Source organism: Echiichthys vipera, assembly GCF_963691815.1.
Source record: "Echiichthys vipera genome assembly, chromosome: 6".
Lineage (NCBI taxonomy): Eukaryota > Metazoa > Chordata > Actinopteri > Perciformes > Trachinidae > Echiichthys > Echiichthys vipera.
This window is the reverse complement of record NC_139831.1, coordinates 24,215,767-24,242,741: the sequence shown is the minus strand read 5'-3', so window position 1 is coordinate 24,242,741 and position 26,975 is coordinate 24,215,767. Positions and strand designations below refer to the sequence as shown.

Genomic DNA, 26,975 nt, shown 5'->3' with positions numbered 1-26,975 from the left:
TTAGAGTGCTGAAATATGAATCAAGAGTGAGCAGCTTTCTGTGCTTACCTGTTTTAAGTGGAGACTCTCACACTCACTGAATACTCATCTGTTTTGATGAGCAAAGCTAGTTATCCAATGGCCCTGTTTTCAGCTTATATCACAGGAAACAATAAAGATTAACAGCTCTCTCAGAATATTGGATCTAGAAAGTCACAATTAATGTGAGTAAAGATGTGTTCCCTTGTCAAGCCTAAAGCAATCTGTCCTGTTGACAGGTAAGGCTGACAGTCAGGTGAACATGGTATACAGGCACCGACATAAAGAGAGCAAACAGGAATGTCATGTTGGTCCTTCATCTGAGAGTCACTGAAGTTGGATTAACACATACATGAACAAACAACACAACAATGTGTAAATAAGATAAAGAAAACTGTTTTTCCACAACAACCTTTAATGTCAACCTATGATTTCATCTGCCACGTGATTGAAACATAGGTTACAGTTGTAGCAGCTGAGGTGCAGTAGGAGCTGAATTCTATGCAAATACAAATCATTTCTCTGTCTCATCCCCTAAAGCTAAACCCTGAGCAGGTAAAACTGGAAGTGTGAGGGGGCGACTCGAGATTATATTTTCCAGTTGCAGATCTAACAGACTGGTTGAGAGGATAAAAGAAAATAAGCAACAAATAATCATTATAAGTCCGGTCTTTGTTACTAAACATTTAAATTACAAACTCTGGTGTTGGAAAAATAATTTACATAGGTATGTAGTCTATTCATTAACAAATACTCTCATATACTCCCATGGATGTATAGAGTGCTGTAGGAATGAGTCCTAACCCCAGAAGTGAGTTAGCGTTTTTGCACTCCCAGTTCTCTTGTCTTGCAGTCAATGGGTTATTTAATGTGTTTTTGGTTAGAGGTTAACACAGGTTTAAGAAATTTAAACCTTTTGCTCTACGAGATAAAATACATCAGTCAATGACTCACTTGCGAATTTTGAAGCTTGTACGTGTCTTTAAAAAGACAGTTGCTAAGTAGCTCAATGAGACTACAAGACTACATCACGCTTTAAAAATGATAAACATGGTGGCAATTTGTGGGATTAAACATTATAAACATCCACTGGCCACGGAGCTTATTTAATACATAAATCAAAAATAGAAACAACTTTACATACATCATCTCTGCAGCACTCTATTAAGAGAAGGGACCCACACCTACAACATTGCTTCGGCAACCTCATGTCATGACAATGACATGACACCCCTGCTTTGATTCAACACCAATCATGTTTAACTTCATGTTGTAGAAAAGGAAATGAATGCACTGGAGCTCAGTGTCCCACATTACCCTAACCCTGCCCTCACCCCAGTAAATACACAGTAGTTTTTATAGTGTCACCATAATCAGACTGTAGCGGCAAAATCGTTCCTTACGGAAACTTTAGTCTTAGTCTTTAGTTAATCTTCCTTGCCGGCCTCCAGGGCAGATCCCAACACTTTCCCTCTGTCTTTTTCATGTCATCCCACAGTTTAACTATCTGTTCAGGGCTTCGTTTGTGGACCAGTAGGATTTTGTGATATGAACACAGCTCTACTCTGCTATTAAAGTCAAACATGAGAAAACCAGAGTGATGGACTGGTTGAGTGTTAAGTCTAAACAAACACATCCCCAGATAAACATCCTCGAAGGGGAAAAGGGTAACCCTTTTAGACACGTCGTGGAGGCGTTTAGTCAACAGGCCAGAGTACACCACCCCTCCACCACTTGCATACATCGGATAGAGGCCCTTGTAGAAGTCGTGTGGCATATAGAACTTGGAATCTTTGTTTCGGAATGGTTCGGCTTTATTTATGACATGTCCAACTATGAAGTCTTTCATGGTCGTGTTTGCCTCTGGCTTGTTCAGTTGTTCTTGGAGGTAGGTGATCATTTTTGGGGTGTTGACAAAGATGTCGTCATCTCCCTTAAAGACGAAGCGAGTCTGGCTGCACAAGTTCGAGAACCAGCTCCAGAAGAGCACATTTTTCAAGGTGAGGTTGAAATATGTGTCACTGAAGTCCCACTGAAGAATGTCTCCATATTCTTTACTCTCCATCTGCAGTAACTCACTATCTTCTTTGCCTAGCAGGAACACCCTGCGAACGTATCCTCCAACTTCTCCTACTACATTGCTCTTGGATTTCTCTCCTGCTACCCATCCCGTCTGGCCCCAGGTCTGTCGAATGGCTCGCCTGCTCTGAAAATTCAACCGTGATGACTTGATGGCCAGAAGAAGGAGAGGGGGCTGCTTCTCATCCTTTGCCCCAGCTCCACATACTCCATCTGGCTGGAGGAGGATTGGGTAGTCTAGTCTATTCTGCATGTGTTTTATAAAGTCTTGCAACTGCTGTGGTAGTTTGTCAAAGTCTCTCATGCTGTCCAAGTTAGTAACTTCAGAGAAACCTTGTTGATTCTCATTAAAATTACAATATTCAATTTCTCGCTTGATGACGTTGGGGTTCAGAATAGAGTTGAAAGGCCAGTCAATGATCAACTGGAGGCAGTTCCAAACAGGGCTTTCAGGTAGGAAGAGCTCCGAGAAATTTTTAGGATGTGGGGCGAATTTAACACTTTGCAGGTTGTGGACTTCTGTTCCCGGCACTGATGTGCTCTTCATGGTCACACTCAACATGGCAGTAATGTAGCTGACCAGCAGGGCCAGGGAGAAGCATGCTGTGCACACCCAGATTAACACTTCATGACTGCGACGGTAGCACCACGCCATTCGACTGAAAAAACACAAGTAGAATGTCAGTTTGGACAAATTTTAAATCTTTCAAAATAGAGTAAATGTACCATGAAAGCCCAGAGTTGTGACATGAACAGAGAATAAATCAAAGTGTTTGAGACAGAAAGAATAGAGATGAGAGTGAATAAAAAGAAAGCAATGAGATGAGCGTGGGGGCTCTTTTCAGGAAGTGAGGTTGCTACATGGCGTGAGTGAAAGATAAGATACATTTCACTGTTTTGCATGTTTAGATAGAGATAACTTTACATTAAAATATGCAACTTCTACAGAAAGATAATTTTTTGGATTTTGAGAAAAAAAATGTCAATACATATGAAATAAATGGATTGTATTTAACTAACACCATGTTCGAACATAAGAATGCTCATAAGTGTAAGTGGTTCCCGAGCACCCTAGGCTAAAGGTCGATGATCGATGTTGATTGTTGGTGATCGTATCATCTGATCTGAGGCCATATGTTTTGGAAACTCGAGTGAAGAGAGGGGCAGAGCTGTCAGTTGATCAGCATCTGGTGATGAGTTGGTTCAGGGGATGTGGGAAGATTCTGGACAGGCCAGGTAAGCCCAAACGAGTAGTGCGGGTGAACTGGGAACGCCTGGAGGAGGCCCCTGTCCAGAGCTTTTCTGGCATCCCTGTGGAGGTTAGGGGTCAGGGAAGCTGTCCGACTGAAGAAGGAGGCCTTCCGGGATATGTTATCCCAGAAGACTCCGAAAGGGAGTTTCAAGGTACCGACGGGCCAGAAGGGCTGCAGCCTCTGCTGTGTCAGAGGCAAAGCAGCGGGTGTGGAAAGGAGTTTGGAGAAGTCATGGAGAAGGACTTTTGGGCGGCACCAGGTGCTTCTGGAAAACCATTCGACACCTCAGGAGGGGGAAACGGGGAACCGTCCAAGCTGTTTACAGAAAGGACGGGACGCTGGTGACCTCAGCTGATGAGGTAATCGGGCGGTGGAAGGAGCACTTTGAGGAACTCCTTAATCCGACTAACATGCCCACTTTTGTAGAGGCAGAGCTGGATGGGGAATCATTGTCGTTATCTCTGGTGGAAGTCACTGAGGTAGTCAAACAACTCCACAGTGGCAAAGCCCCAGAGATTGACGAGATTCGTCCAGAAATGCTGAAAGCTTTGGGTTTGGAGGGGCTGTCTTGGGAAGTCTGGGACAGTGCCAAGGGAGTGGCAGACCGGGGTGGTGGTTTCTCTATTTAAAAAGGGGGACCAGAGGGTGTGTGCCAATTACAGGGGTATCACACTACTCAGCCTCCCTGGTAAAGTCTACTCCAAGGTGCTGGAAAGGAGCGTTCGTCCTATAGTGGAACCTCAGATTGAAGAGGAACAATGTGGATTCCGTCCTGGACGGTACAACGGACCAGCTCTTCATTCTCGCAAGGATCCTGGAGGGGGCCAGGGAGTATGCCAATCCAGTCTACATGTCCTATGTGGATCTGGAGAAGGCATATGATCAGGTCCACCTGGAGATACTGTGGGAGGTGCTGCGTGAGTATGGGGTGAGGGGGTCACTTCTGTGGGCCATCCAATCTCTGTACAACCAAAGCGAGAGCTGTGTCCGGATCCTCGGCAGTAAGTCGCATTTGTTCCCGGTGGGGGTTGGCCTCCTCTAGTGTTGTTTTTGGCGGCCTGTTTTACTTTTAGTCTAGTCTAGTTTTAGTCGACTAAAAGTCTGAGCATTTTAGTCTAGTTTTAGATGACTAAAAGTCTGAGCAATTATATACAATTTACAAATACAATTATATTTAATCAATATAATAAAAATACCTAGTAGTATTGACGAAACCAACATTTTCTTTTAGCCAAACCCATGCAGATATCTTTAGTTTACATGCATGTACGGGTCTAGAATTAGTAATCCAATTTATGTTGATGCTCAATTCAGTTCAGTGTGATTTGCTCTGTGAAAAACAAAACTAGTGAAAGTATCTGGCCAACAAGTTGAACGCTAGTCACGCATGCACGCACGCACGCACGTGCACGCACACACATACACACCAAACACACACACACACCCACACACACACATACTTGTTCTCAGCTCCAGTGGCTAACGCTAAAGCTAGCGTTGAAACCCGACACATTAACCGTAGCCTTGTGTCGCATGAGCTTTCTAAAACAGAAAGTATCGTTAAGTTAATGTCTTGACTTACCCAAATGTCATTATGGGATGCCCTGAAGTGTCTCTTAAGATCCGTGGTGTTTTTTCCTGTGATTTTGTGGCTGCATTTCTTTCTTTTTCTACAACACATTCCGTTTTGCTTTCCACGTCTATGTAATAAAAGTGTTTCTTCTTTTTCTCCCAAACACGACCCCCCGACTGGTGTCACAATTTGTTCTCATGTTTCTTTAGTTGTTGTTAACACTGACCCACAGCAGCGGCATCTTCAGAATCCAAATAATGCGCGTGTGGGGATTGAGGAAGTGACGTCGCCCAGATGTGAGACTGGGAAAAAAACTACAAAATAATAATAATAATAATAATAATAATAACGTGACTGTTATAGCCCTATGTTTATTAGTGTTAGGCTGTGTGTGTTAAGCTGTGTGTGGTGCCTGTGTCTCTCTGTCTCCCTCTATGCAATCAGTGTGTGTGTGGAAGAGTGTGTGTGTGTGCAGGTGTGTGCTGCAGGACCACATGGCCGAAGAGGAGTGCTGCTGATTGGTGGATGGGGACTATTTATACTGCCTGGTTCCGGCCTTCGCTCTCTCTCCCTCCTTCATCCCCAACCAAGGCCTGATGTGTGTGTCTCTGCAACCTTTTGGTAACTCTTATATTAAAGTAGTAGCCGTAGGAATGAGAAGCCCTTTACTTTAACCCTTTTTCTCCTGTTTTTGCACCTTAGTTAGGTTAGATCCCTGTATTTCGGTTTTCCTTGTTTTGAGTAGGTCAGTTTAGAGAACTGAGTTTTGTTTGTTGTTTTGGGCCGTTTCTCATGTCCGAGCAAATAAAGGCTACTGTATAGAGTGAAAGACCTGCTTTTGGCCATTGTTCTTGGGGATGGGAGGAGCGAGGGGGCTCAACACGTCATGTTGCATCCAGTTCCCCTAGGCTGGGACGTAACAGTGACTAAATGAGACGAAACAGCGTTATTTCGTCTCGTTTTCGTCAACGAAAATGAAGAGACATTTCGTCTTGTTTTTATTCGTCAACAAAATTGCATTATACATTTAGTCTTAGTCATCGTCACATGCCCAGCATTTTCGTTTCGTCTTGTCTAGTTTTCGTCACGTGTTAAAGGTTCTTTGACGACAATATTTCGTCATCATTTTTGTTGACGAAAGCAACACTAGCCTCCTCCAGGGGTGCGCTTTGTCACCAATCCTGTTTGTGATTTTCATGGACAAGATATCGAGGCTTAGTCGTGGTTGGGAGGGGTTGCAGTTCGGTGGGCTGAGGATCTTGTCTCTGCTTTTTGCAGATGATGTGGTCCTGGTGTCATCGTCGGTCAGTGACCTTCAGCACTCACTCGATCGGTTCGCAGCCTAGTGTGAACAGGCTGGGATGAGGATCAGCGCCTCTAAATCTAAAGCCACGGCCCTCAGCAGGAAACCGGTGGATTGCTTATTCCAGGTAGGGAATGAGTCCTAACCCCAAGTGAAGGAGTTCAAGTACCTCGGGATCATGTTCACGAGTGAGGGCACGATGGAGCGTGAGTGCGCCGGAGAATCGGAGCAGCGATGGGAGTGTTGCAGTGGCTCTACCGCACCGTAGTGACGAAAAGAGAGCTGAGCCGGAAGGCAAAGCTCTCAATCTACCGGTTAATCTTCATTCCTACCCTGACCTGTGGTCATGAAAACTCCACACTGGCCTGGGAACGCCTCGGGATCCTCCAGTTAGAGCTGGTTAATGTGGCCCGCGAAAGGAAAGTTTGGGGTCCCCTGCTAGAGCTGCTGCCCCCACGACCCGACCCCGGATAAGCAGTGGAAGATGAGTGATGGGTGAATGATGTTCCTCAGTACCATGGTGGCATCTGTTACACTACAATGACTAAAAGTCTGCTGGCTGCACAATACAAATGTTCTGTCCAAGTACTTTATAGAAACAAATGAATATCTGACGTATTTCCCTAAATGCATGTTCTGAATCTGAAACAAAAAAATATTTTCACTTCCTTTATAGCACAGTGTTGCCCTGAGACGACACAAAAGATTCTTGGAGGGTTGGAAAGAGTGACTATTTTGATCACTGATACATTTTCAGACAGCATCAATGTATTAAAAAAATAGGATTAAATATTTTCTTATGAATTACAATAACCATAACCTTAACATGTAGGGTAGGTAATCATAAATCCCCTGTTATCAAAAAATAAAGAAGCTGTAATATAGTATGTCATGGAAAACTTGCAGCATTCACAGAGAAACCCAGTATAAATGAATAGATGGACATTTCTACATGCATAAAGCCTATTCAAAAATCAAAGCTACATTTGTTGTAGTTGGTTACAAATACAAACATAACAATATACATAATTCATGTAACTAACACTTTTACTTTCTAAATTTCTTTAAAAAAAAAGGCTTCATTAATTGAGATGATGGATTTTCTGTAGAAAAAAAAAAAAAGAAAATTCTACTTGAATTGAACATTTTCTTATGGGTTGTGGCCAAATTAATGATTTGGTTTGAAAAAAAAATGAATTGTTATTCATTGGTAAAGTCACCTGTGAGGATAGTCATGATATAACCAATTATTCCAATATTGGAATTTCACAGGGATCAACTTATTCTTTGTGTTTTTATTGTAATTTGCAATAAAATCGTATAACTTCTCGTCTACTACTGCTCTGAGGTCAAGAATACATTTTCAAATGATGAAATATAAAGAAATGACCAAAGTCCACAAAACCTGCATGTTGGTAATAATACTCTTACTGAATGTTATTGCTAATTACAGTTATGACCTATAAGTTGCTTATTTACACTAAATCATTGGAGGAGAAGAGATCATCTTCTCTTAGAGTGCTGAAATATAAATCAAGAGTGAGCAGCTTTCTGTGCTTACCTGTTTTAAGTGGAGACTCTCACACTCACTGAATACTTATCTGTTTTGATGAGCAAAGCTAGTTATCCAATGGCCCTGTTTTCAGCTTATGTCACAGGAAACAATAAAGATTAACAGCTCTCTCAGTATATGGGATCCAGAAAGTCACTATAACTGTGAGTAAATATGTGTTCCCTTGTCAAGCCTAAAGTAATCTGGGCAGTTGACAGGTGAGACTGACAGTCAGGTGAACATGGTATACAGGCACCGACATAAAGAGAGCAAACAGGAATGTCATGTTGGTTCTTCATCTGAGAGTCACTGAAGTTGGATTAACACATACATGAACAAACAACACAACAATGTGTAAATAAGATAAAGAAAACTGTTTTTCCGCAACAACCTTTAATGTCAACCTATGATTTCATCTGCCACGTGATTGAAACATAGGTTACAGTTGTAGAAGCTGATGAACAGGTGCAGTAGGAGCTGAATTCTATGCAAATGCAAATCATTTCTCTGTCTCATTCCCTAAAGCCAAACACTGAGCAGGTAAAACTGGAAGTGTGAGGGGGCGACTCGAGAGCTTGAAATGTTTTGAGTGTTTTTGGAATCCTGAAACCCTTGTTTCCACACTTCAGGTAACGTCATGATGAGAATCCCTGAAAACCTGCAGGCAGCCAATATTATCCAGTTGCAGATCTAACAGGCTGGCACAGTGTGTGTGATATTTATGGACAAATACACATTTGTGTTCCTTGAGGAAAATTTTTTCAGTCTGTGTGGATTTTTAAATCTGGGATTGTTTTCGCTGTAATGTTGGGCAGTAACTTTTAGACTTAGAAAAGCCTACCTTAGTTTATACAAAGCCAATTTATCCGCCAAAACACTCATGGTTAATTGTGCTACACATGTTGGATCATTTAATTCAGTAGGCCCACAGTGTTTTTGCTTTCTGATCAGATCGAAACTAGCAGCCTATATTTTGGCACGATGAATGTCTTTATAATATGTACAGAAACATAAACTACTTAAAATGATTTATTACAAACATGTCAGATTTCTGCCACCAACAAAAAAATATGTCAATGGAGTAAAGGTCTCTCGCTGCTTTGCATTTAGGAATAAATTGATTCAATAGATGGTTAAGAAAATGAATTTGTTCAATGAACATAACAACCTAGAAAGTAAATCAATATGTTATATTTGATGTCAGACTAAGACCTATTACTGTACTTTGGCTTAGCTAGCTTAGTAGCTAATAAGCAAAGTACTATGCTCATAGCCTGTAGATAGGGAACTGGCCAATCATCACAATGTTTATGATTCTGACCTTAAAACAAATACAGTTGCTGCATTACAAGCACAAATATTGATCAAAAACACTAAGTGCACATTTTATCATTTTAGTAACACAATATTTAAAGGATTGTCCCACTGTAATCAAAACATGCTGTCCCACGTTAGAAACAACCTTTCCTAGAGGGAAACAACAAAAGATTGCTTCATGAAAAATGCTTAAACACAGTTCCTTATTGTTATTGCACGATTCCATACAAAGATACTAAACACACTAGATGCAATAAGAGTTAGAAACATTGGTTAAACCCTGGCAAATTTATATCCTTACATTTATTTTGTTTAAATATCATGTCATTAACTTCACCATGGATGTATAGAGTGCTGTAGGAATGAGTCCTAACCCCAGAAGTGAGTTAGCATTTTTGCACTCCCAGTTCTCTTGTCTTGCAGTCAATGGGTTATTTAATGTGTTTTTGGTTAGAGGTTAACACAGGTTTAAGAAATTTAAACCTTTTGCTCTACGAGATAAAATACATCAGTCAATGACTCACTTGCGAATTTTGAAGCTTGTACGTGTCTTTAAAAAGACAGTTGCTAAGTAGCTCAATGAGACTACAAGACTACATCACGCTTTAAAAATGATAAACATGGTGGCAATTTGTGGGATTAAACATTATAAACATCCACTGGCCACAGAGCTTATTGAATACATAAATCAAAAATAGAAACAACTTTACATACATCATCTCTGCAGCACTCTATTAAGAGAAGGGACCCACACCTACAACATTGCTTCTGCAACCTCATGTCATGACAATGACATGACACCCCTGCTTTGATTCAACACCAATCATGTTTAACTTCATGTTGTAGAAATAGAAATGAATGCACTGGAGCTCAGTGTCCCACATTACCCTAACCCACCCCTCACCCCAGTAAATACAGTGTAGTTTTAATAGTGTCACCATAATCAGACTGTAGCGGCAAAATCGTTCCTTACAGAAACTTTAGTCTTAGTCTTTTAGTTCATCTGTCTGCCTCTGGGAGAGATCCAAACACTGTTCCTCTGTCTTTTTCATGTCATCCCACTGATTAACTAACTGTTCAGGGCCTAGTCTGTGGACCATCAGGATTTTGTGATATGAACAAAGCTCCACTTTGCCATGAAGGTCAAACATGAGAAAACCAGAGTGATGGACCGGTCGAACGTTAAGTCTTAACAAACACAAACCCAGATAAACATCCTCGAAGGGGAAAAGGGTAATTCAATTAAATTCAATTCAAATTCAAAAAAACTTTATTTGTCCCCGGGGGGCAATTCAGGGCACACAGAGCAGCAAATAACGACAGTGCAATTATACAAAAAACATTTTTACCTAACACAAGAATAAAGTGTAAAAGAAGAGTAAGTGCCAGGATGTTAGTGTGTTAGTACAGGTAGAATAAGTGTCAGGATGTTAGTGTGTTAGTACAGGTTAGATACAGAGAACATCGTCGGCGTGAGATGTAGAAAGACATGTGTGTATCAGATGTAAGCAGACATGTGAACGGGTGTATATGATGTAAACAATGTAAACATGCAGTAGACTGTTGAAACAGGTATAAACAGAACTGTAGTGCAGAGAAGCTATAAGTGGACAGTGATCAGATTCAGATGAAGTCAGGCGTGATACATGTGTGTAATGAGCAGTCGTAAACAGAACTATAGTGCAGTAATAGAGTATAAATATAATATATAACTATAAGCTAGATAATAAAGTGATAGTGGTGCATGGCAGGAAAACAGCAGTCTAAGTATATGCTAGCTCTGTGTAACAGATGAATACTGAAAAATAAAGTGACCATAGTGCTGTGATTGATACAATATAATACCTGATAGACACAATAAAGTGGAGTAGTGCATTAATACCATAAATTAACATAACTAACAGAATCAAGTGTACCAGTAAGAACAGAGTAACAGAATAAGTCCGGTGTGAACATAATAACAGAATAAATAAGTAAGTGGAGTAGTGCAACAGACCGGAGTAACATTATAAACAGAGTAAATAAGTGGAGTAGTGCAACAGACCGGAGTAACATTATAAACAGAGTAAATAAGTGGCGTAGTGCAACAGACCGGAGTAACATTATAAACAGAATAAATAAGTGGCGTAGTGCAACAGTCCAGTAACATTATAAACCGAGTGAACAGAATAAGTGGAATTGTGCATCAAACCAGTAGTTCACAGCTTTGAGGACAGGAGTGGAGGTAGATAGCCAGTTCACGTGTCCGGTAAGTGTCCAGGGGGTGAAGGTGTCCAGGGAAGGTGTCAGGGGTGGGAAGGGGGGGTGATGGTGATGGTGTCCAGGGAGGGTGTCTGGAGAGGGGAGGAGGAGGGGTGAAGGGAGGGGTGTCCGGGGGGGAGAGGGGGGTGAGGTGTCCAGGGAGGGTGTCTGGAGTGGGGGGGATGGTGTCCGGGGGGGGGGGGGAGGGGGGGGGGGGTGAAGTGTCCAGGGGAGTGTGTCAAGAGTGGGGAGGGGGATGGCCAGAGGGGTCAGGAGTTGAGGAGCTGGACAGCCCTGGGGATGAAGGTTGCTCTTCTCCTCTGTGTCCTGCAGCAGGGACAGCGAAGACGGCGTCCTGAGGGGAGCCACTCAAACGCTGAGAAGAGAGCGTGAGAGGGGTCCTGCATGATCCGACCAGCTAACCTGAGTGTCTGCTGCTCATGGATGGTGGACAGAGTTCTAACAGGAAGTCCAATGATCTTAGAGCAGACAATGGCTACGCTCTGCAGGCGGTTTCTGTTCTGGAGGCTGGTGGAGTAGAAGCAGCATGTGATGGAGAACGTGATGATGCTCTCGATGAAGGAGTAGTAAAAGGTCAGGAGGATGTTCTTGCTGACTCCAAAGGAATTGAGCTTCCTAAGGAGGTATTTCCGCTGCTGACATTTCCTGAGAATCTCCTCTGTGTTGGAGGAGAATTTCAGCAGGCTGTCGAAGATGGTGCCCAGGTATCTGTACTCCTCAACTGCTTCAACAGGCTTCCCGTGGATCACGGTGTTTGCTGATGCAGCCAGTTCCCTCTGCTTGTTGGAGAAGGTCACCACCATGTCTTTGGTTTTGTTGACATTCAGCTCCAGGCAGGAGCTGTCACACCACTCCACAAACTCCTGAAGAGCTGGTCCGTGGTGCAGAGATGGGCCTGACAGCAGAGACAGGAGGACGGTGTCGTCAGCGTACTTCACCAGATGACAGTTAGGCTGTGTGGTTCTGCAGTCATCGGTGTAGAGGATGAAGAGCAGAGGTGAGAGCACACAGCCCTGAGGGGAGCCGGTTGAGGTGTGTTGGAGTTCGGAGAAGGTGCTGTTGACCAGGACTCTGTGTGAACGGTTGTTCAGGAAGTCCAGTATCCACAGGATTAGCAGTTGGTCCAGATGAAAGAGGGCTGAGAGTTTGTCAGCCAGGATGTGGGGCTGCATGGTGTTAAATGCAGAGGAGAAGTCTGCAAACAGGAGTCTGGCTGCGGTGTTGGGGCGCTCCAGGTGTTTGTGAACAGTGTCTATTATGAATGTTTTCGCATCATCGACGCCCCTGCCAGCTCGATAAGCGAATTGGAGCGGGTCCATCTGGGAGTGGGTTTCCCTGATGATGTGTTGTTTTATGATCCTCTCCATGGCCTTCATCACAAGAGAGGTGAGGGCCACCGGCCGGAGGTCATTCAGACATTTGACGGCGCTCTTCTTGGGGATGGGGATAACTGTAGAGTGTTTCCATTGCTGGGGGACTATGCTGCTGTCCATGGATCTTTGGAACAGGGTCTGAAACACGCCCCTAGCTGCTCAGCACAGTGCTTCAGGATGCGGCCGCTGATGTTGTCTGGGCCAGGTGAGCTGTTCTCCCTTGTCTTCCTGAGGGCTTTAACCACGTCCTCTTCACTGAAGGTGAAGGCTGCTGAGTCTCTGGGCTTGAGCTTGGACATCGCTTCTTCCAGCTGGGTGGTGTTGTCCTGCTCGAACCTTGTGTAGAAAGAGTTAAGGTCATTGGGGAGAGATGAAGAGCTGCTGCCTGAAACCTGGATGGTTTTTGTGTTGCTGGCAGCAGTGTTCACAGCAGCCATGTTCTTAAGTCCCTGCCAGGCTGAGCGGAGGTTACCCTGCGTGACGCACTCCTCCACTTTGTTCTTGTACTCCAGCTTGGCAGTTTTTATGGCATGCTTGACCTCTCTGTTGACCTCCTTTTTCTCCATTTCAGAGCCGGTGAAGAAGACCCTTTTAGACACGTCGTGGAGGCGTTTGGTCAACAGGCCAGAGTACACCACCCCTCCACCACTTGCATATATCGGAAAGAGGCCCTTGTAGAAGTTGTATGGGATATAGTACTGGGTAGAATCTTTATCTCGGATTGGACTGCCTCCATCCATGACATGTCCAACTATGAAGTCTTTCATGGTCGTGTTTGCCTCTGGCTTGTTCAGTTGTTCTTGGATGTAGGTGATCATTTTTGGGGTGTTGACAAAGATGTCTTCATCTCCCTTAAGGAAGAAGCGAGTCTGGCTGCATGAGTTCGAGAACCAGCTCCAGAAGAGCACATTTTTCAAGGTGAGGTTGAAATATGTGTCACTGAAGTCCCACTGAAGAATGTCTCCATATTCTTTACTCTCCATCTGCAGTTACTCACTATCTTCTTTGCCTAGCAGGAACACCCTGCGGACGTATGCTCCAACTTCTCCTACTACATTGCTCTTGGATTTCTCTCCTGCTACCCATCCCGTCTGGCCCCAGGTCTGTCGAATGGCTCGCCTGCTCTGAAAATTCAACCGTGATGACTTGATGGCCAGGAGAAGGAGAGGGGGCTGCTTCTCATCCTTTGCCCCAGTTCCACATACTCCATCTGGCTGGAGGAGGATTGGGTAGTCTAGTCTATTCTGCATGTGTTTTATAAAGCCTTGCAACTGCCGTGGTAGTTTGTCAAAGTCTCTCATGCTGTCCAAGTTAGTAACTTCAGAGAAACCTTGTTGATTCTCATTAAAATTAAAATATTCAATTTCTCTCTTGATGACGTTGGGGTTCAGAATAGAGTTGAAAGGCCAGTCAATGATCAACTGGAGGCAGTTCCAAACAGGGCTTTCAGGTAGGAAGAGCTCCGAGAAATTTTTAGGATGTGGGGCGAATTTAACACTTTGCAGGTTGTGGACTTCTGTTCCCGGCACTGATGTGCTCTTCATGGTCACACTCAACATGGCAGTAATGTAGCTGACCAGCAGGGCCAGGGAGAAGCATGCTGTGCATACCCAGATTAACACTCTATGACTGCGACGGTAGCACCACGCCATTCAACTGAAAAAACACAAGTAGAATGTCAGTTTGGACAAATTTTAAATCTTTCAAAACAGAGTAAATGTACCATGAAAGCCCAGAGTTGCGACAAGAACAGAAAATAAATCAAAGTGTATGAGACAGAAAAAATAGAGACGAGAGTGAATAAAAAGAGATGAGCGTGGGGGCTCTTTTCAGGAAGTGAGGTTGCTACATGGTGTGAGTGAAAGATAAGATACATTTCACTGTTTTGCATTTTTAGATAGAGATAACTTGACATTAAAATATGCAACTTCTACAGAAAGAAAATTTATAGGATTTTGAGAAAAAATATTTCAATACATATGAAATAAAGGGGGTTTCTCTTTGTTTTCTCAGAGCAACGTTGTGTAGTTAGGCTACAATATAGTACTATGGCATAATATTGTGCTCAAATAAGGAGATGTAAAGTGATTAAAAAACAAGGTTTGGTCAATGTTTTTTTACAAACAAATGCACTGAAATTCATATGCAAGGGTCTGCAGGGAGACTCTATGGGCCTAATCAAAAAGTTGGGATCTCACATAGACTCTGATAATGATGACAGTGAGTTTGGGGGAAGTGACAGCGAGGATGATTTCATCCAAGAATCAGGTTTGAGAGGCAGGAAAATACTAATCTACTCCAAATGCCTGATCCCTAAAATGATATAATACAATTGTAGGAGATTAAGCCTACTTTTGTTATGGCTTGAATATAGTAGTCGCTGAATTAATTATGAATTAACACGACTTAAATGTGGATATAAGAAGCTTGAGACTCGAGGGGGGGCTTGTTTATAACGGCGGATACAAAAACTTGCTCTAATAAGCCTGCCAACAGAACTCGGATCAGAATCTAACTGTCACCAACGTTTAACCAAGAGTTGCATTAAAAGGCCAACCTTACTTTGCCGTTGATGTTAAAGTCGCCCTGGCGTCTTACAGTACCGATGCAGGTTCCGTGGGTCCGGGTCCCAGTGTTTTGCGGACCTCGGCTCGGTTTGTAGACTGGGTCAGCTGCGCGGTTGGCTCGGCGGGTCTCGTCGGGTCCCGTCCTGGCCTGGATTTGGTGCTTCAGGTGGCTTGCCTCTGGAGGTGGTTCGTAGGTTGACAAAAGTTCTGATCGGTTCTGTGGGGCTGGAGTCGCGAGTTCGATGCAATTTGCCGGCCGGACAAAAAGGCAAAGACAGCACGAGGGGTTTAACTATACTTATAAAAGATTTAAAAAAACGTGTCATAGAAAACTTAAAAAGTCACACGATAAAAATAGATTAATAAACGAAAATACTTTAGTAAGGAACAAAATATAAAGTAACGTCTCTTGCTAACTTTGGGTTAACAAAGGAACGAACAGCAGGAGGGGTGGTCAGAGGTGCGAAAGGTAGAGAGAGGTCAAGAGAGGTGAAGGGAAGAGAGCAGATGCAGAAGAGAACAAGAGAGAAGAGGACAAGAGAGATTTTGGACACCTCTGTTTGTTCCTTTATCTCACAGTTGAACGAAGAGGTGGGGTCTGGTTTAACACATCCCTTTGGCTCTGAATGAATCAACTGCTTTTTACGCCGGAATTCTAATTCTGAGATTAAACTATCTTTGGTTGATTTTCCATTATTAAGCTTTCTGATATCCAATTTAACCAAAATCTTTAGGCAGACAGTTTTAACAGATACAGATACTACACATCATCACATTCTCCTGGATATAGTGACAGGCATATTATTAAAACACAAATTATTTCAGGAATTAGACAGAGACTTTGCACTTCTGAAACCACAAACATAATCACAACAAGATACAAATAATGCATATACTGTTACACACTTGCAAGAATGTCTTTGAACAGCCAGTTTCGATGAAACATCAAACTTTAACTGTTTTTCCAAACATCTACACAAAGTTCTGTTGCTTAGATTTTTTTAATGAAAGTCCATCTGTCCCCCGGAGACAGCTCCTCCAGTTCGAAGTGTGGTCAGATTTGACGTTGATTTAGGTTAAAAGGGGGTCCTTAATCCTGGAGTTCTGGGTTATTTTATTACCCTAGGAGGGCCCGAGGTTGTAAACCACACCTTATCTCCCATCGAAACAAGCATACAAATGTCTTATCTATGGTTGTCTTCCTGCGACACTGAGCAGACAACCAGACACAAAAACTCCTTAAACAGCACTTCCTCATGAGGTCCTACAATTCCCCCCTGTTGTCGAGCAAAGGACTTGGAACCTTTGGCTCGAGAAGGGCCTTGTGGAAGGGCTCCGCTGGTCATCGATGGGGAGTTCTGCCCGTCGTCGTTGAGGGGGCAAAAATGGTTATGGCACAGCTCATGGTTAAACGTTGGGGTAATTTTTGTAAAGGTAAAAGGGAATAAGGAAAGATAGGGCATACCGTTAATAAACAAACCTGACTATCTCTAGACTGATTTCTTCGGTTATTCGAAATCTGTTAGAAGGTGAAGGGGGGCTGGACAAAAATAATCTCCTGTGACTCATCACTCCCTGTTCGGGATTGACATAAATGGGAACGGCGATACCTAGCGAGTATGCTAAGAGGGCCTGAAGAGGGGTGACTACGTCCCTAGTTGTGGTTGCCAGAATGTTCTGCACCAGAGAAAGGGGAACGAGGTATGGGGGAACCTTACCCATCGCTAAGCTATCCACTGATGATCCTATGTCTCTAAGCATGTCGTTCATCAGCAGGGTAACTAGTTGAATGTGAGCATGATCAATCGAAACAACTGACAGGAGAGAGTTTACGGCAAGGATGGTCTTGTTCAGGGCCTCGCTGTGAGTGTTCACCACGAGGATGGTTCCTTTCAATGATTGTCCTACCACTTGTAACTCGCGCTGTTGTCGGTTAACCTGTGCTCTGAGGTCTGGAATTTCGGCCTGTAATTCACCCACTTGGCGTTTTACCATGGACAGGCTGACTGCGTTGACTGAGGAGAGTCCCAATCCAAAAAGGGAGCCCACGACAGCCGCCACCGTCAGGAGTGTCAGCAGCCAGGTCATCTTGGCGAGAAGAATACACCTGATTAGATATATCATTTTAGTCTGTCGGCTACCCCCCTGAAGTGTCCAGTACTTCAACTGGGTGGCTCTGAGATGAACAGTCAATCAATTTTCTATGAACTTGCAAACAACACACCACAAAAAAAAATAAAAATGTAATAATAATTCTGAGATTTCTTCTTTTCCTACTCGCTATTGGCACCTTAGGTGCTTTAGGTGTTTAACCCTTTTTATGACCTAAATAGGGGCGTTGGCATCCCCTACAAGTCCCATGGGGTTTTTGTGTGGTCTAATCTGGTTTCTATGTACCCATTTAAACCTTGGTTCTTTCTGGCCTCTGCTAAGCTTGATCTGGTAAACCACGGCAGAGAGTTTGTCTGTGATTACATAAGGACCAGCCCAGTGAGGGAGAAGCTTGCGAGTAAGTTTCCTGGCTCCCTGGTTGTCCTTTCTGTTCGGTTGAGCAAAGATGTAGTACCCATAGGCGACCTGTTGGAGCGCTTGGCGTGTTGCTTTGGTTCTTTTATGGCCTGCGCTTGGGGAGTCATGGGCGTGCATTAGCATCACCCCGCTGAGGCTGTTGGAGCCACGAAAGCAGAGGAAGTGAGGTCCTTGGAGTCGGGAACGAGTAGTCCCATGACGACGCGCAGAGACGACCAAGCATTGTATAGGTGCCGCAAAACAGGGATCGTGTTAAGGTCGTCGGCGGAGACGCTGTGGGCGGAAGCGTCAGTCAGAAGCATCCGGCTAATAGCCGGGTCAAGGGATTGAAGGGACAAAAGATCAGGATCGGCTAACTCGGGCGCAACAGGAGCAGCCGCCGGCGCCGTAGCGGGGGTAGGAGCCGCTGCCTGGGCCTGAGTGACCGCACAAACCAGTGGGTTGGGAGGGCAGGGAAAAGACTCAGCGTCGAATTGCCATTGCGAGCCGTTTACAGCGCCCTGAGAAGGGGTCAAGGAAAGAGGCCTCCTCACCTGTGCCCAGAGTTCCAAACACTTGTAATCAAGCAGTGGCTCGAAGCGGTTGGAAGAGGGATGGACCCTAGATGTAATCCCTATAATCTCGGTTTTGCCAGGTTTTCCACCGGTTAGGGGGAGGCCTACCTTGACGAAAATCCGAGGGGTACTGGTTTGAATCATACCGTTGTGAGTATGAGTTTCTACCTGACCACGGTGCTTGTGCGTGCTCACGTCCGGAGTCAGATCTTTGATAGGGGTAACCTTTCTGTCTGCTTTCAGACTGGTAAGACTCTGGGGAGTTTGGGGCCGGCCTTGGCTTAGCCCCTGCTGCTCCTTCCAGCTCCAGGTCTAAGGACGGAGTGTTGATGTTCAAGACACCGGTAGGTTCCATGGTTTTCACCATTGTTTGTTGTTGTTTGGCAAAACCATTCATAGCTAGATCCCGTAGCTGTTGACTGTTGAGAGTTTCCGGACATGCCATGATCCCAAGGTGATGACTGGTTGTTGGATGAAGATTCCTAACGAAAAGTTGCTTAAAGTGGAATTCTTCTTCCATCTCAATGTCATTTCTAGCCCCAAAGTACACCGTATGGAGACGCTCATAGTACTCCTGAGGGGTTTCTTGCCTACCTTGTTTGACTGTCAAGGTGTTGATCAAGCCCGACGTGGGTGTATAGCCTTTGAACTCATCCTTCAAAGCTTTACAAAGGTTACCATAATCACTTTTGATGTGAGAAAGTTGTCTTTGTATGAACTTGCTGACGCGTTGGTCGGAAGTCACCCTAATCAGATAGATTTTGTCATCTACTGAAGCATTGGGGAATTTTGGAGAACGCCTACCTTGTTGGAGGGGTTTCAAACCACTTTGAGAATATGAAACAGAGGCTGTGGGCAGCAGAGAGTGTCGCCAAGGTGTGTCCGGAATGATCTCAGAGGGTTTGGTTTCTATCTCCTCCTCCCGAAGGGCGGTAGCTAGGGGGTCTTGTCGATACAAGATATGCTCCCGGTAGGATGTCTTTTGCTTGAGGTTTTCAAGCTCAGCCTCTGCTAATTCCTGTCGCTGTCGAGCCATCTCGACAGCATGTTGAAGCTTCGCTACACAATCTATGGTCTAATCTACATCACACGGTATAAGAATAATCTTAAAACAGATTGTAATCAAGCGCAGGGTGGAAGTAAGGCGTAGGAGAAAATAAGAAAAGTGTGATCCTGCAAATTAAATCTTTTGTAAATTGTGTAAAAAATAAACCAGAGTATGTTCCTCAGTACCATGGTGGCATCTGTTACAATACAATACTAAAAGTGTGCTGGCTGCGCAATACAAATGTTCTGAACAAATGCGTTATAGAAACAAATAAATATCTGATGTATTTCCCTAAATGCATGTTCTGAATCTGAAACAAAAAAATATTTTTTTCTTGGTGTTACACTTCCCTTATTCTACCAGCGTTGCCCTGAGACGGAGATCCAGGTATTTAACCTCTCACAAGGGCGATGATGTTACTGAAACCCGTTTGGTGTTTTCGGCCTCGTTAGTGCTCTATTGAGTCTTGACGACATTTGTTGGAGTCACATGGGGTCATTTGTGAACTGTTGTTCTTTGAGGTCTATGTTGAATCTCCTGGGAAGGGGTGAAAGGGTAGCATTGTAAATTGGAGATAAGTGGTGTCTCAGACCTCCTCCTCTGTTTAGCGGTGGTTTCTCTACTTTTGCATAGATGGCTTCTTTAACTCCTCTTTCAAATCATCTCTCCTCTCTGTCCAGGATTTGGACATTGTAGTCATCAAAGGAGTGGGCTTTCTCCTTGAGATGTAAGTGGACAGCAGAGTCCAGGTCTGAGTAGTTAGCTGTCCTGTGTTGGGCCATGCGTTTATGCAGTGGTTGTTTTGTTTCTCCAATGTAGATATCTTTGCATTCCTTGTTGGATCCAGTCAAACGACTGTCATCAAGACTCAATAGAGCACTAACGAAGCCAAAACCTACTTCCCACCAACATCTGCCACTCGGGTTTCAGTAACATCATCGCCCTTGTGAGAGGTTAAATACCTGGATCTCCACACCAGTTAGTTGGACCAGTCCCAGCCTGGTCAGACGCGTACATGAACTGATGAAATCCCAGCCTGGTCAGATGCGTGCATGAACTGATGAAGTCCCAGCCTGATCAGATGCATACATGAACTGATGAAGTCCCAGCCTGGTCAGACTCGTACATGAACTGATGAAGCCTCTTGGATAAGAGATGAAACGTCTTCCTAGACAAATAACCAAGTCCAGTTGCTTTTGACTGAAATTGCTCTGAGGATAACGATGACCTGGACAAATGAGAACATTCACAGGCTTATGAATAACAATAATCATAACCATAACATGTAGGGTAGGCAATCATAAATCCCCTGTTATTAATAGTAAAGAAGTCGTTATATAGTATGTCATGGAAAACTTGCAGCCATCCCAGAGAGAGCGACATTCACAGAGAAACCCAGTATAAATGAATAGATGGACATTTCTACATGCATAAAGCCTATTCAAATATCAAAGCTACATTTGTTGTAGTTGGTTACAAATACATACATAACAACGTACATAATTCATGTAATTTCTGTGCTTACCTGTTTTAAGTGGAGACTCTCACACTCACTGAATACTCATCTGTTTTGATGAGCAAAGCTAGTTATCCAATGGCCCTGTTTTCATCTTATATCACAGGAAACAATAAAGATTAACAGCTCTCTCAGTATATGGGATCCAGAAAGTCACTATAACTGTGAGTAAAAATTTGTTCCCTTGTCAAGCCTAAAGCAATCTGGCCTGCTGACAGGTAAGGCTGACAGTTAGGTGAACATGGTATACACGCACCAACATAAAGAGAGCAAACAGGGACGTTATGTTGGTTCTTCATCTGAGAGTGAGTGAAGATGGATTAACACGTAAAAAAAAAAACACAACAATGTGTAAATAAAATAAAGAAAACTGTTTTTCCACAACAACCTATAATGTCAACCTATGATTTCATCTGCCACATGATTGAAACATAGGTTACAGTTGTAGAAGCTGATGAACAGGTGCAGTAGGAGCTGAATTCTATGCAAATGCAAATCATTTCTCTGTCTCATTCCCTAAAGCCAAACACTGAGCAGATGAAACTGGAAGTGTGAGGGGACGACTCGAGAGCTTGAAATGTTTTGAGTGTTTTTGGAATCCTGAAACCCTTGTTTCCACACTTCAGGTAACGTCATGATGAGAATCCCTGAAAACCTGCAGGCAGCCAATATTATCCATTTGCAGATCGAACAGGCTGGCACAGTGTGTGTGATATTTTTGGACCAATACGTATTTTTGTTCTTTGTGGAAAATGTTTTCAGTCCGTGTGGATTTTTAAATCTGGGATTGTTTTCGCTGTAATGTTGGACAGTAACTTTTAGACTTAGAAAAGCCTACCTTAGTTTATACAAAGCCAATTTATCCGCCAAAACACTCATGGTTAATTGTGCTACACATGTTGGATCATTTAATTCAGTAGGCCCACAGTGTTTTTGCTTTCTGATCAGATCGAAACTAGCAGCCTATATTTTGGCACGATGAATGTCTTTATAATATGTACAGAAACATAAACTACTTAAAATAATTTATTACAAACATGTCAGATTTCTGCCACCAGCAAAAAAATATGTCAATGGAGTAAAGGTCTCTCGCTGCTTTGCATTTAGGAATAAATTGATTCAATAGATGGTTAAGAAAATGAATTTGTTCAATGAACATAACAACCTAGAAAGTAAATCAATATGTTATATTTGATGTCAGACTAAGACCAATTACTGTACTTTGGCTTAGCTAGCTTGGTAGCTAATAAGCAAAGTACTATGCTCATAGCCTGTAGATAGCGAACTGGCCAATCATCACAATGTTTATGATTCTGACCTTAAGACAAATACAGTTGCTGCATTACAAGCACAAATATTGATCAAAAACACTAAGTGCACATTTTATCATTTTAGTAACATAGTATATAAAGGATTGTCCCACTGTAATCAAAACATGCTGTCCCACGTTAGAAACAACCTTTCCTAAAGGGGAACAACAAAAGATTGCTTCATGAAAAATGCTTAAACACAGTTCCTTATTGTTATTGCACGATTCCATACAAAGATACTAAACACACTAGATGCAATAAGAGTTAGAAACATTGATTAAATTATGGCAGGTTTATATCCTTACATTTATTTAGTTTTAATATCATGTCATTAACTTCACCATGGATGTATAGAGTGCTGTAGGAATGAGTCCTAACCCCAGAAGTGAGTTAGCATTTTTGCACTCCCAGTTCTCTTGTCTTGCAGTCAATGGGTTATTTAATGTGTTTTTGGTTAGAGGTTAACACAGGCTTAAGAAGTTTTAACCTTTTGCTCTACGAGATAAAATACATCAGTCAATGACTCACTTGCAAATTTTGAAGCTTGTACGTGTCTTTAAAAAGACAGTTGCTAAGTAGCTCAATGAGACTACAAGACTACATCACGCTTTAAAAATGATAAACATGGTGGCAATTTGTGGGATTAAACATTATAAACATCCACTGGCCACGGAGCTTATTTAATACATAAATCAAAAATAGAAACAACTTTACATACATCATCTCTGCAGCACTCTATTAAGAGAAGGGACCCACACCTACAACATTGCTTCGGCAACCTCATGTCATGACAATGACATGACACCCCTGCTTTGATTCAACACCAATCATGTTTAACTTCATGTTGTAGAAAAGGAAATGAATGCACTGGAGCTCAGTGTCCCACATTACCCTAACCCACCCCTCACCCCAGTAAATACAGTGTAGTTTTTATAGTGTCACCATAATCAGACTGTAGCGGCAAAATCGTTCCTTACAGGAACTTTAGTCTTAGTCCCTTTTAGTTCATCTTCCTTGGCTGCCTCAAGGGTGGATACCAACACATTACTTTTTTCGTTTTCAAGTCATTCCACTGTTTAAATATCTGTTCAGGGCTTCTTTTGTGGACCATCATGATTTTGTGATATGAACACCACTCTAACCTGTTGCTAAAGTCCACCATGAGAAAACCAGAGTGATGGACCGGTTGAGTGTTAAGTCTAAACAAACACATCCCCAGATAAACGTCCTCGAAGGGGAAAATGGTAACCCTCTTAGACACGTCATGGAGGCGTTTAGTCAACAGGCCAGAGTACACCACCCCTCCACCACTTGCATACATCGGATAGAGGCCCTTGTAGAAGTTGTATGGGATATAGAACTTGGAATCTTTGTTTCGGAATGGTTCGGCTTTATTTATGACATGTCCAACTATGAAGTCTTTCATGGTCGTGTTTGCCTCTGGCGTGTTCAGTTGTTCTTGGAGGTAGGTGATCATTTTCGGGGTGTTGACAAATATGTCGTCATCTCCCTTAAAGACGAAGCGAGTCTGGCTGCACGAGTTCGAGAACCAGCTCCAGAAGAGCACATTTTTCAAGGTGAGGTTGAAATATGTGTCACTGAAGTCCCACTGCAGAATGTCTCCATATTCTTTACTCTCCATCTGCAGTAACTCACTATCTTCTTTGCCTAGCAGGAACACCCTGCGAACGTATCCTCCAACTTCTCCTACTACATTGCTCTTGGATTTCTCTCCTGCTACCCATCCCGTCTGGCCCCAGGTCTGTCGAATGGCTCGCCTGCTCTGAAAATTCAACCGTGATGACTTGATGGCCAGTAGAAGGAGAGGGGGCTCCTTCTCATCCTTGGCCCCAGCTCCACATACTCCATCTGGCTGGAGGAGGATTGGGTAGTCTTTTCTTTGCATGTGTTTAGTAAAGTCTTGCAACTGCTGTGGTAGTTTGTCAAAGTCTCTCATGCTGTCCAAGTTAGTAACTTCAGAGATACCTTGTTGATTCTCATTAAATGTACAATATTCAATTTCTCTCTTGATGACGTTGGGGTTCAGAATAGAGTTGAAATGCCAGTCAATGATCAACTGGAGGCAGTTCCAAACAGGGCTTTCAGGCAGGAAGAGCTCCGAGAAATTTTTAGGATGTGGGGCGAATTGAACAGTTTGCTGTTTGTGGACTTCTGTTCCCGGCACTGATGTGCTCTTCATGGTCACACTCAACATGGCAGTAATGTAGCTGACCAGCAGGGCCATGGAGAAGCATGCTGTGCACAACCAGATTAAAACTTTATGACTGCGACGGTAGCACCACGCCATTCAACTAAAAAAACACAAGTAGAATGTCAGTTTGGACAAATTTTAAATCTTTCAAAACAGAGTAAATGTACCATGAAAGCCCAGAGTTGTGACATGAACAGAGAATAAATCAAAGTGTATGAGACAGAAAAAATAGAGACGAGAGTGAATAAAAAGAAAGCAATGAGATGAGCGTGGGGGCTCTTTTCAGGAAGTGAGGCTGCTACATGGTGTGAGTGAAAGATAAGATACGTTTCACTGTTTTGCATTTTTAGATAGAGATACCTTGACATTAAAATATGTAACTTCTACAGAAAGAAAATTTATGGGATTTTGAGAAAAAATATTTCAGTACATATGAAATAAAGGGGGTTTCTCTTTGTTTTCTCAGAGCAACGTTGTGTAGTTAGGCTACAATATAGTACTATGGCATAATATTGTGCTCAAATAAGGAGATGTAATGTGATTAAAAAACATTGTTTGGTCAATGTTTTTTTACGAACATATGCACTGAAATTCATATGCAAGGGTCTGCAGGGAGACTCTATGGGCCTAATCAAAAAGTTGGGATCTCACATAGACTCTGATAATGACGACAGTGAGTTTGGGGGAAGTGACAGCGAGGATGATTTCATCCAAGAATCAGGTTTGAGAGGCAGGAAAATACTAATCTACTCCAAATGTCTGATTCCTAAAATTATATCATACAATATATGGTCTAATCTACATCACACAGTATAAGAATAATCTTGAAACAGATTGTAATCAAGTGCAGGGTGGAAGTAAGGCGTAGGAGAAAATAAGAAAAGTGTGATCCTCCAAATTAAATCTTTTGTAAATTGTGTAAAAAACACACTAGAGTATGTTCCTCAGTACCATGGTGGCATCTGTTACAATACAATGACTAAAAGTCTGCTGGCTGCACGATACAAATGTTCTGAACAAATGCGTTATAGAAACAAATAAATATCTGACGTATTTCCCTAAATGCATGTTCTGAATCTGAAACAAGAAAATATTTTCACTTCCTTTATAGCACAGCGTTGCCCTGAGACGACACAAAAGATTCTTGGAGGGTTGGAAAGAGTGACTATTTTGATCACTGATACATTTTCAGACAGCATCAATGTATTAAAAAAATAGGATTAAATATTTTCTTATGAATTAAAATAACCATAACCATAACATGTAGGGTAGGCAATCATAAATCATAAACCCCTGTTATCAAAAAATAAAGAAGCTGTAATATAGTATGACAGGAAAACTTGCAGTCATCCCAGAGAGAGCGACATTCACAGAGAAACCCAGTGAAATCGAATAGATGGACATTTCTACATGCATAAAGCCTATTCAAAAATCAAAGCTACATTTGTTGTAGTTGGTTACAAATACAAACATAACAATATACATAATTCATGTAACTAACACTTTTACTTTCTTTATCTTTTTTTAATAGGCTTCATTAATTGAGATGATGGATTTTCTGTAAAAAAAATAAATTTAATTCTACTTGAATTGAACATTTTCTTATGGGTTGTTGCCAAATTAATGTAATGGTTTAAAAAAAAAGAATTGTTATTCATTGGTAAAGTCACCTGTGAGGATATTCACGATATAACCAATTATTCCAATATGGGAATTTCACAGGGATCAACTTATTCTTTGTGTTTTTATTGTAATTTGCAATAAAATCGTATATCTTCTCGTCTACTACTGCTCTGAGGTCAAGAATACATTTTCAAATGATGAAATATAAAGAAATGACCAAAGTCCACAAAACCTGCATGTTGGTAATAATAATCTTACTGAATGTTATTGCTAATTACAGTTATGACCTATAAGTTGCTTATTTACACTAAATCATTGGAGGAGAAGAGATCGTCTTCTCTTAGAGTGCTGAAATATAAATCAAGAGTGAGCAGCTTTCTGTGCTTACCTGTTTTAAGTGGAGACTCTCACACTCACTGAATACTCATCTGTTTTGATGAGCAAAGCTAGTTATCCAATGGCCCTGTTTTCAGCTTATATCACAGGAAACAATAAAGATTAACAGCTCTCTCAGTATATGGGATCCAGAAAGTCACTATAACTGTGAGTAAAGATGTGTTCCCTTGTCAAGCCTAAAGCAATCTGGCCTGTTGACAGGTGAGACTGACGGTTAGGTGAACATGGGATACACCCACTGACATACTGTACAGTGCCTATAGAAAGTGCTGATACCCTTTTGAAATAGTCACTTTGCTTTACTGCCTGAAATGATAATATATAAAAAAAATATATATATCTGGCATGATTTACACATTTTGTCTCACAACATTCAGGTGAAATATATTTTTTAAAATTTCTTAAATGAAAAAAAAATTGAAAAACTAAATTGGCGGTGTTGGAAAAGTGATAAGTCCCCAGATTTAATCCTTTGTGGAGGCACCTTTAG

The 26,975-nt window shown here is 42.4% G+C and overlaps 2 protein-coding genes across 2 annotated transcripts; both read right to left on the bottom strand.

The window, feature by feature from the left end:
- Positions 1–1,441: 1,441 nt before the first annotated feature.
- LOC310948358 (N-acetyllactosaminide beta-1,3-N-acetylglucosaminyltransferase 2-like) lies at positions 1,442–13,713 on the bottom strand (the record flags this gene model as incomplete). Its single annotated transcript, XM_083915451.1, has 2 exons — positions 1,442–2,756; positions 13,328–13,713. 2 exons carry the CDS (start codon positions 13,711–13,713, stop codon positions 1,442–1,444), a joined length of 1,701 nt encoding a protein of 566 aa, XP_083771577.1.
- Positions 13,714–19,913: 6,200 nt separating this feature from the next.
- On the bottom strand, positions 19,914–24,499 carry LOC310948357 (N-acetyllactosaminide beta-1,3-N-acetylglucosaminyltransferase 2-like; the record flags this gene model as incomplete). The annotated part of the gene is made up of 2 exons (XM_083915450.1): positions 19,914–19,965; positions 23,397–24,499. The coding sequence occupies 2 exons, from the start codon at positions 24,497–24,499 to the stop codon at positions 19,914–19,916; spliced, it is 1,155 nt and encodes a 384-aa protein (XP_083771576.1).
- Between the last annotated feature and the right edge of the window lie 2,476 nt (positions 24,500–26,975).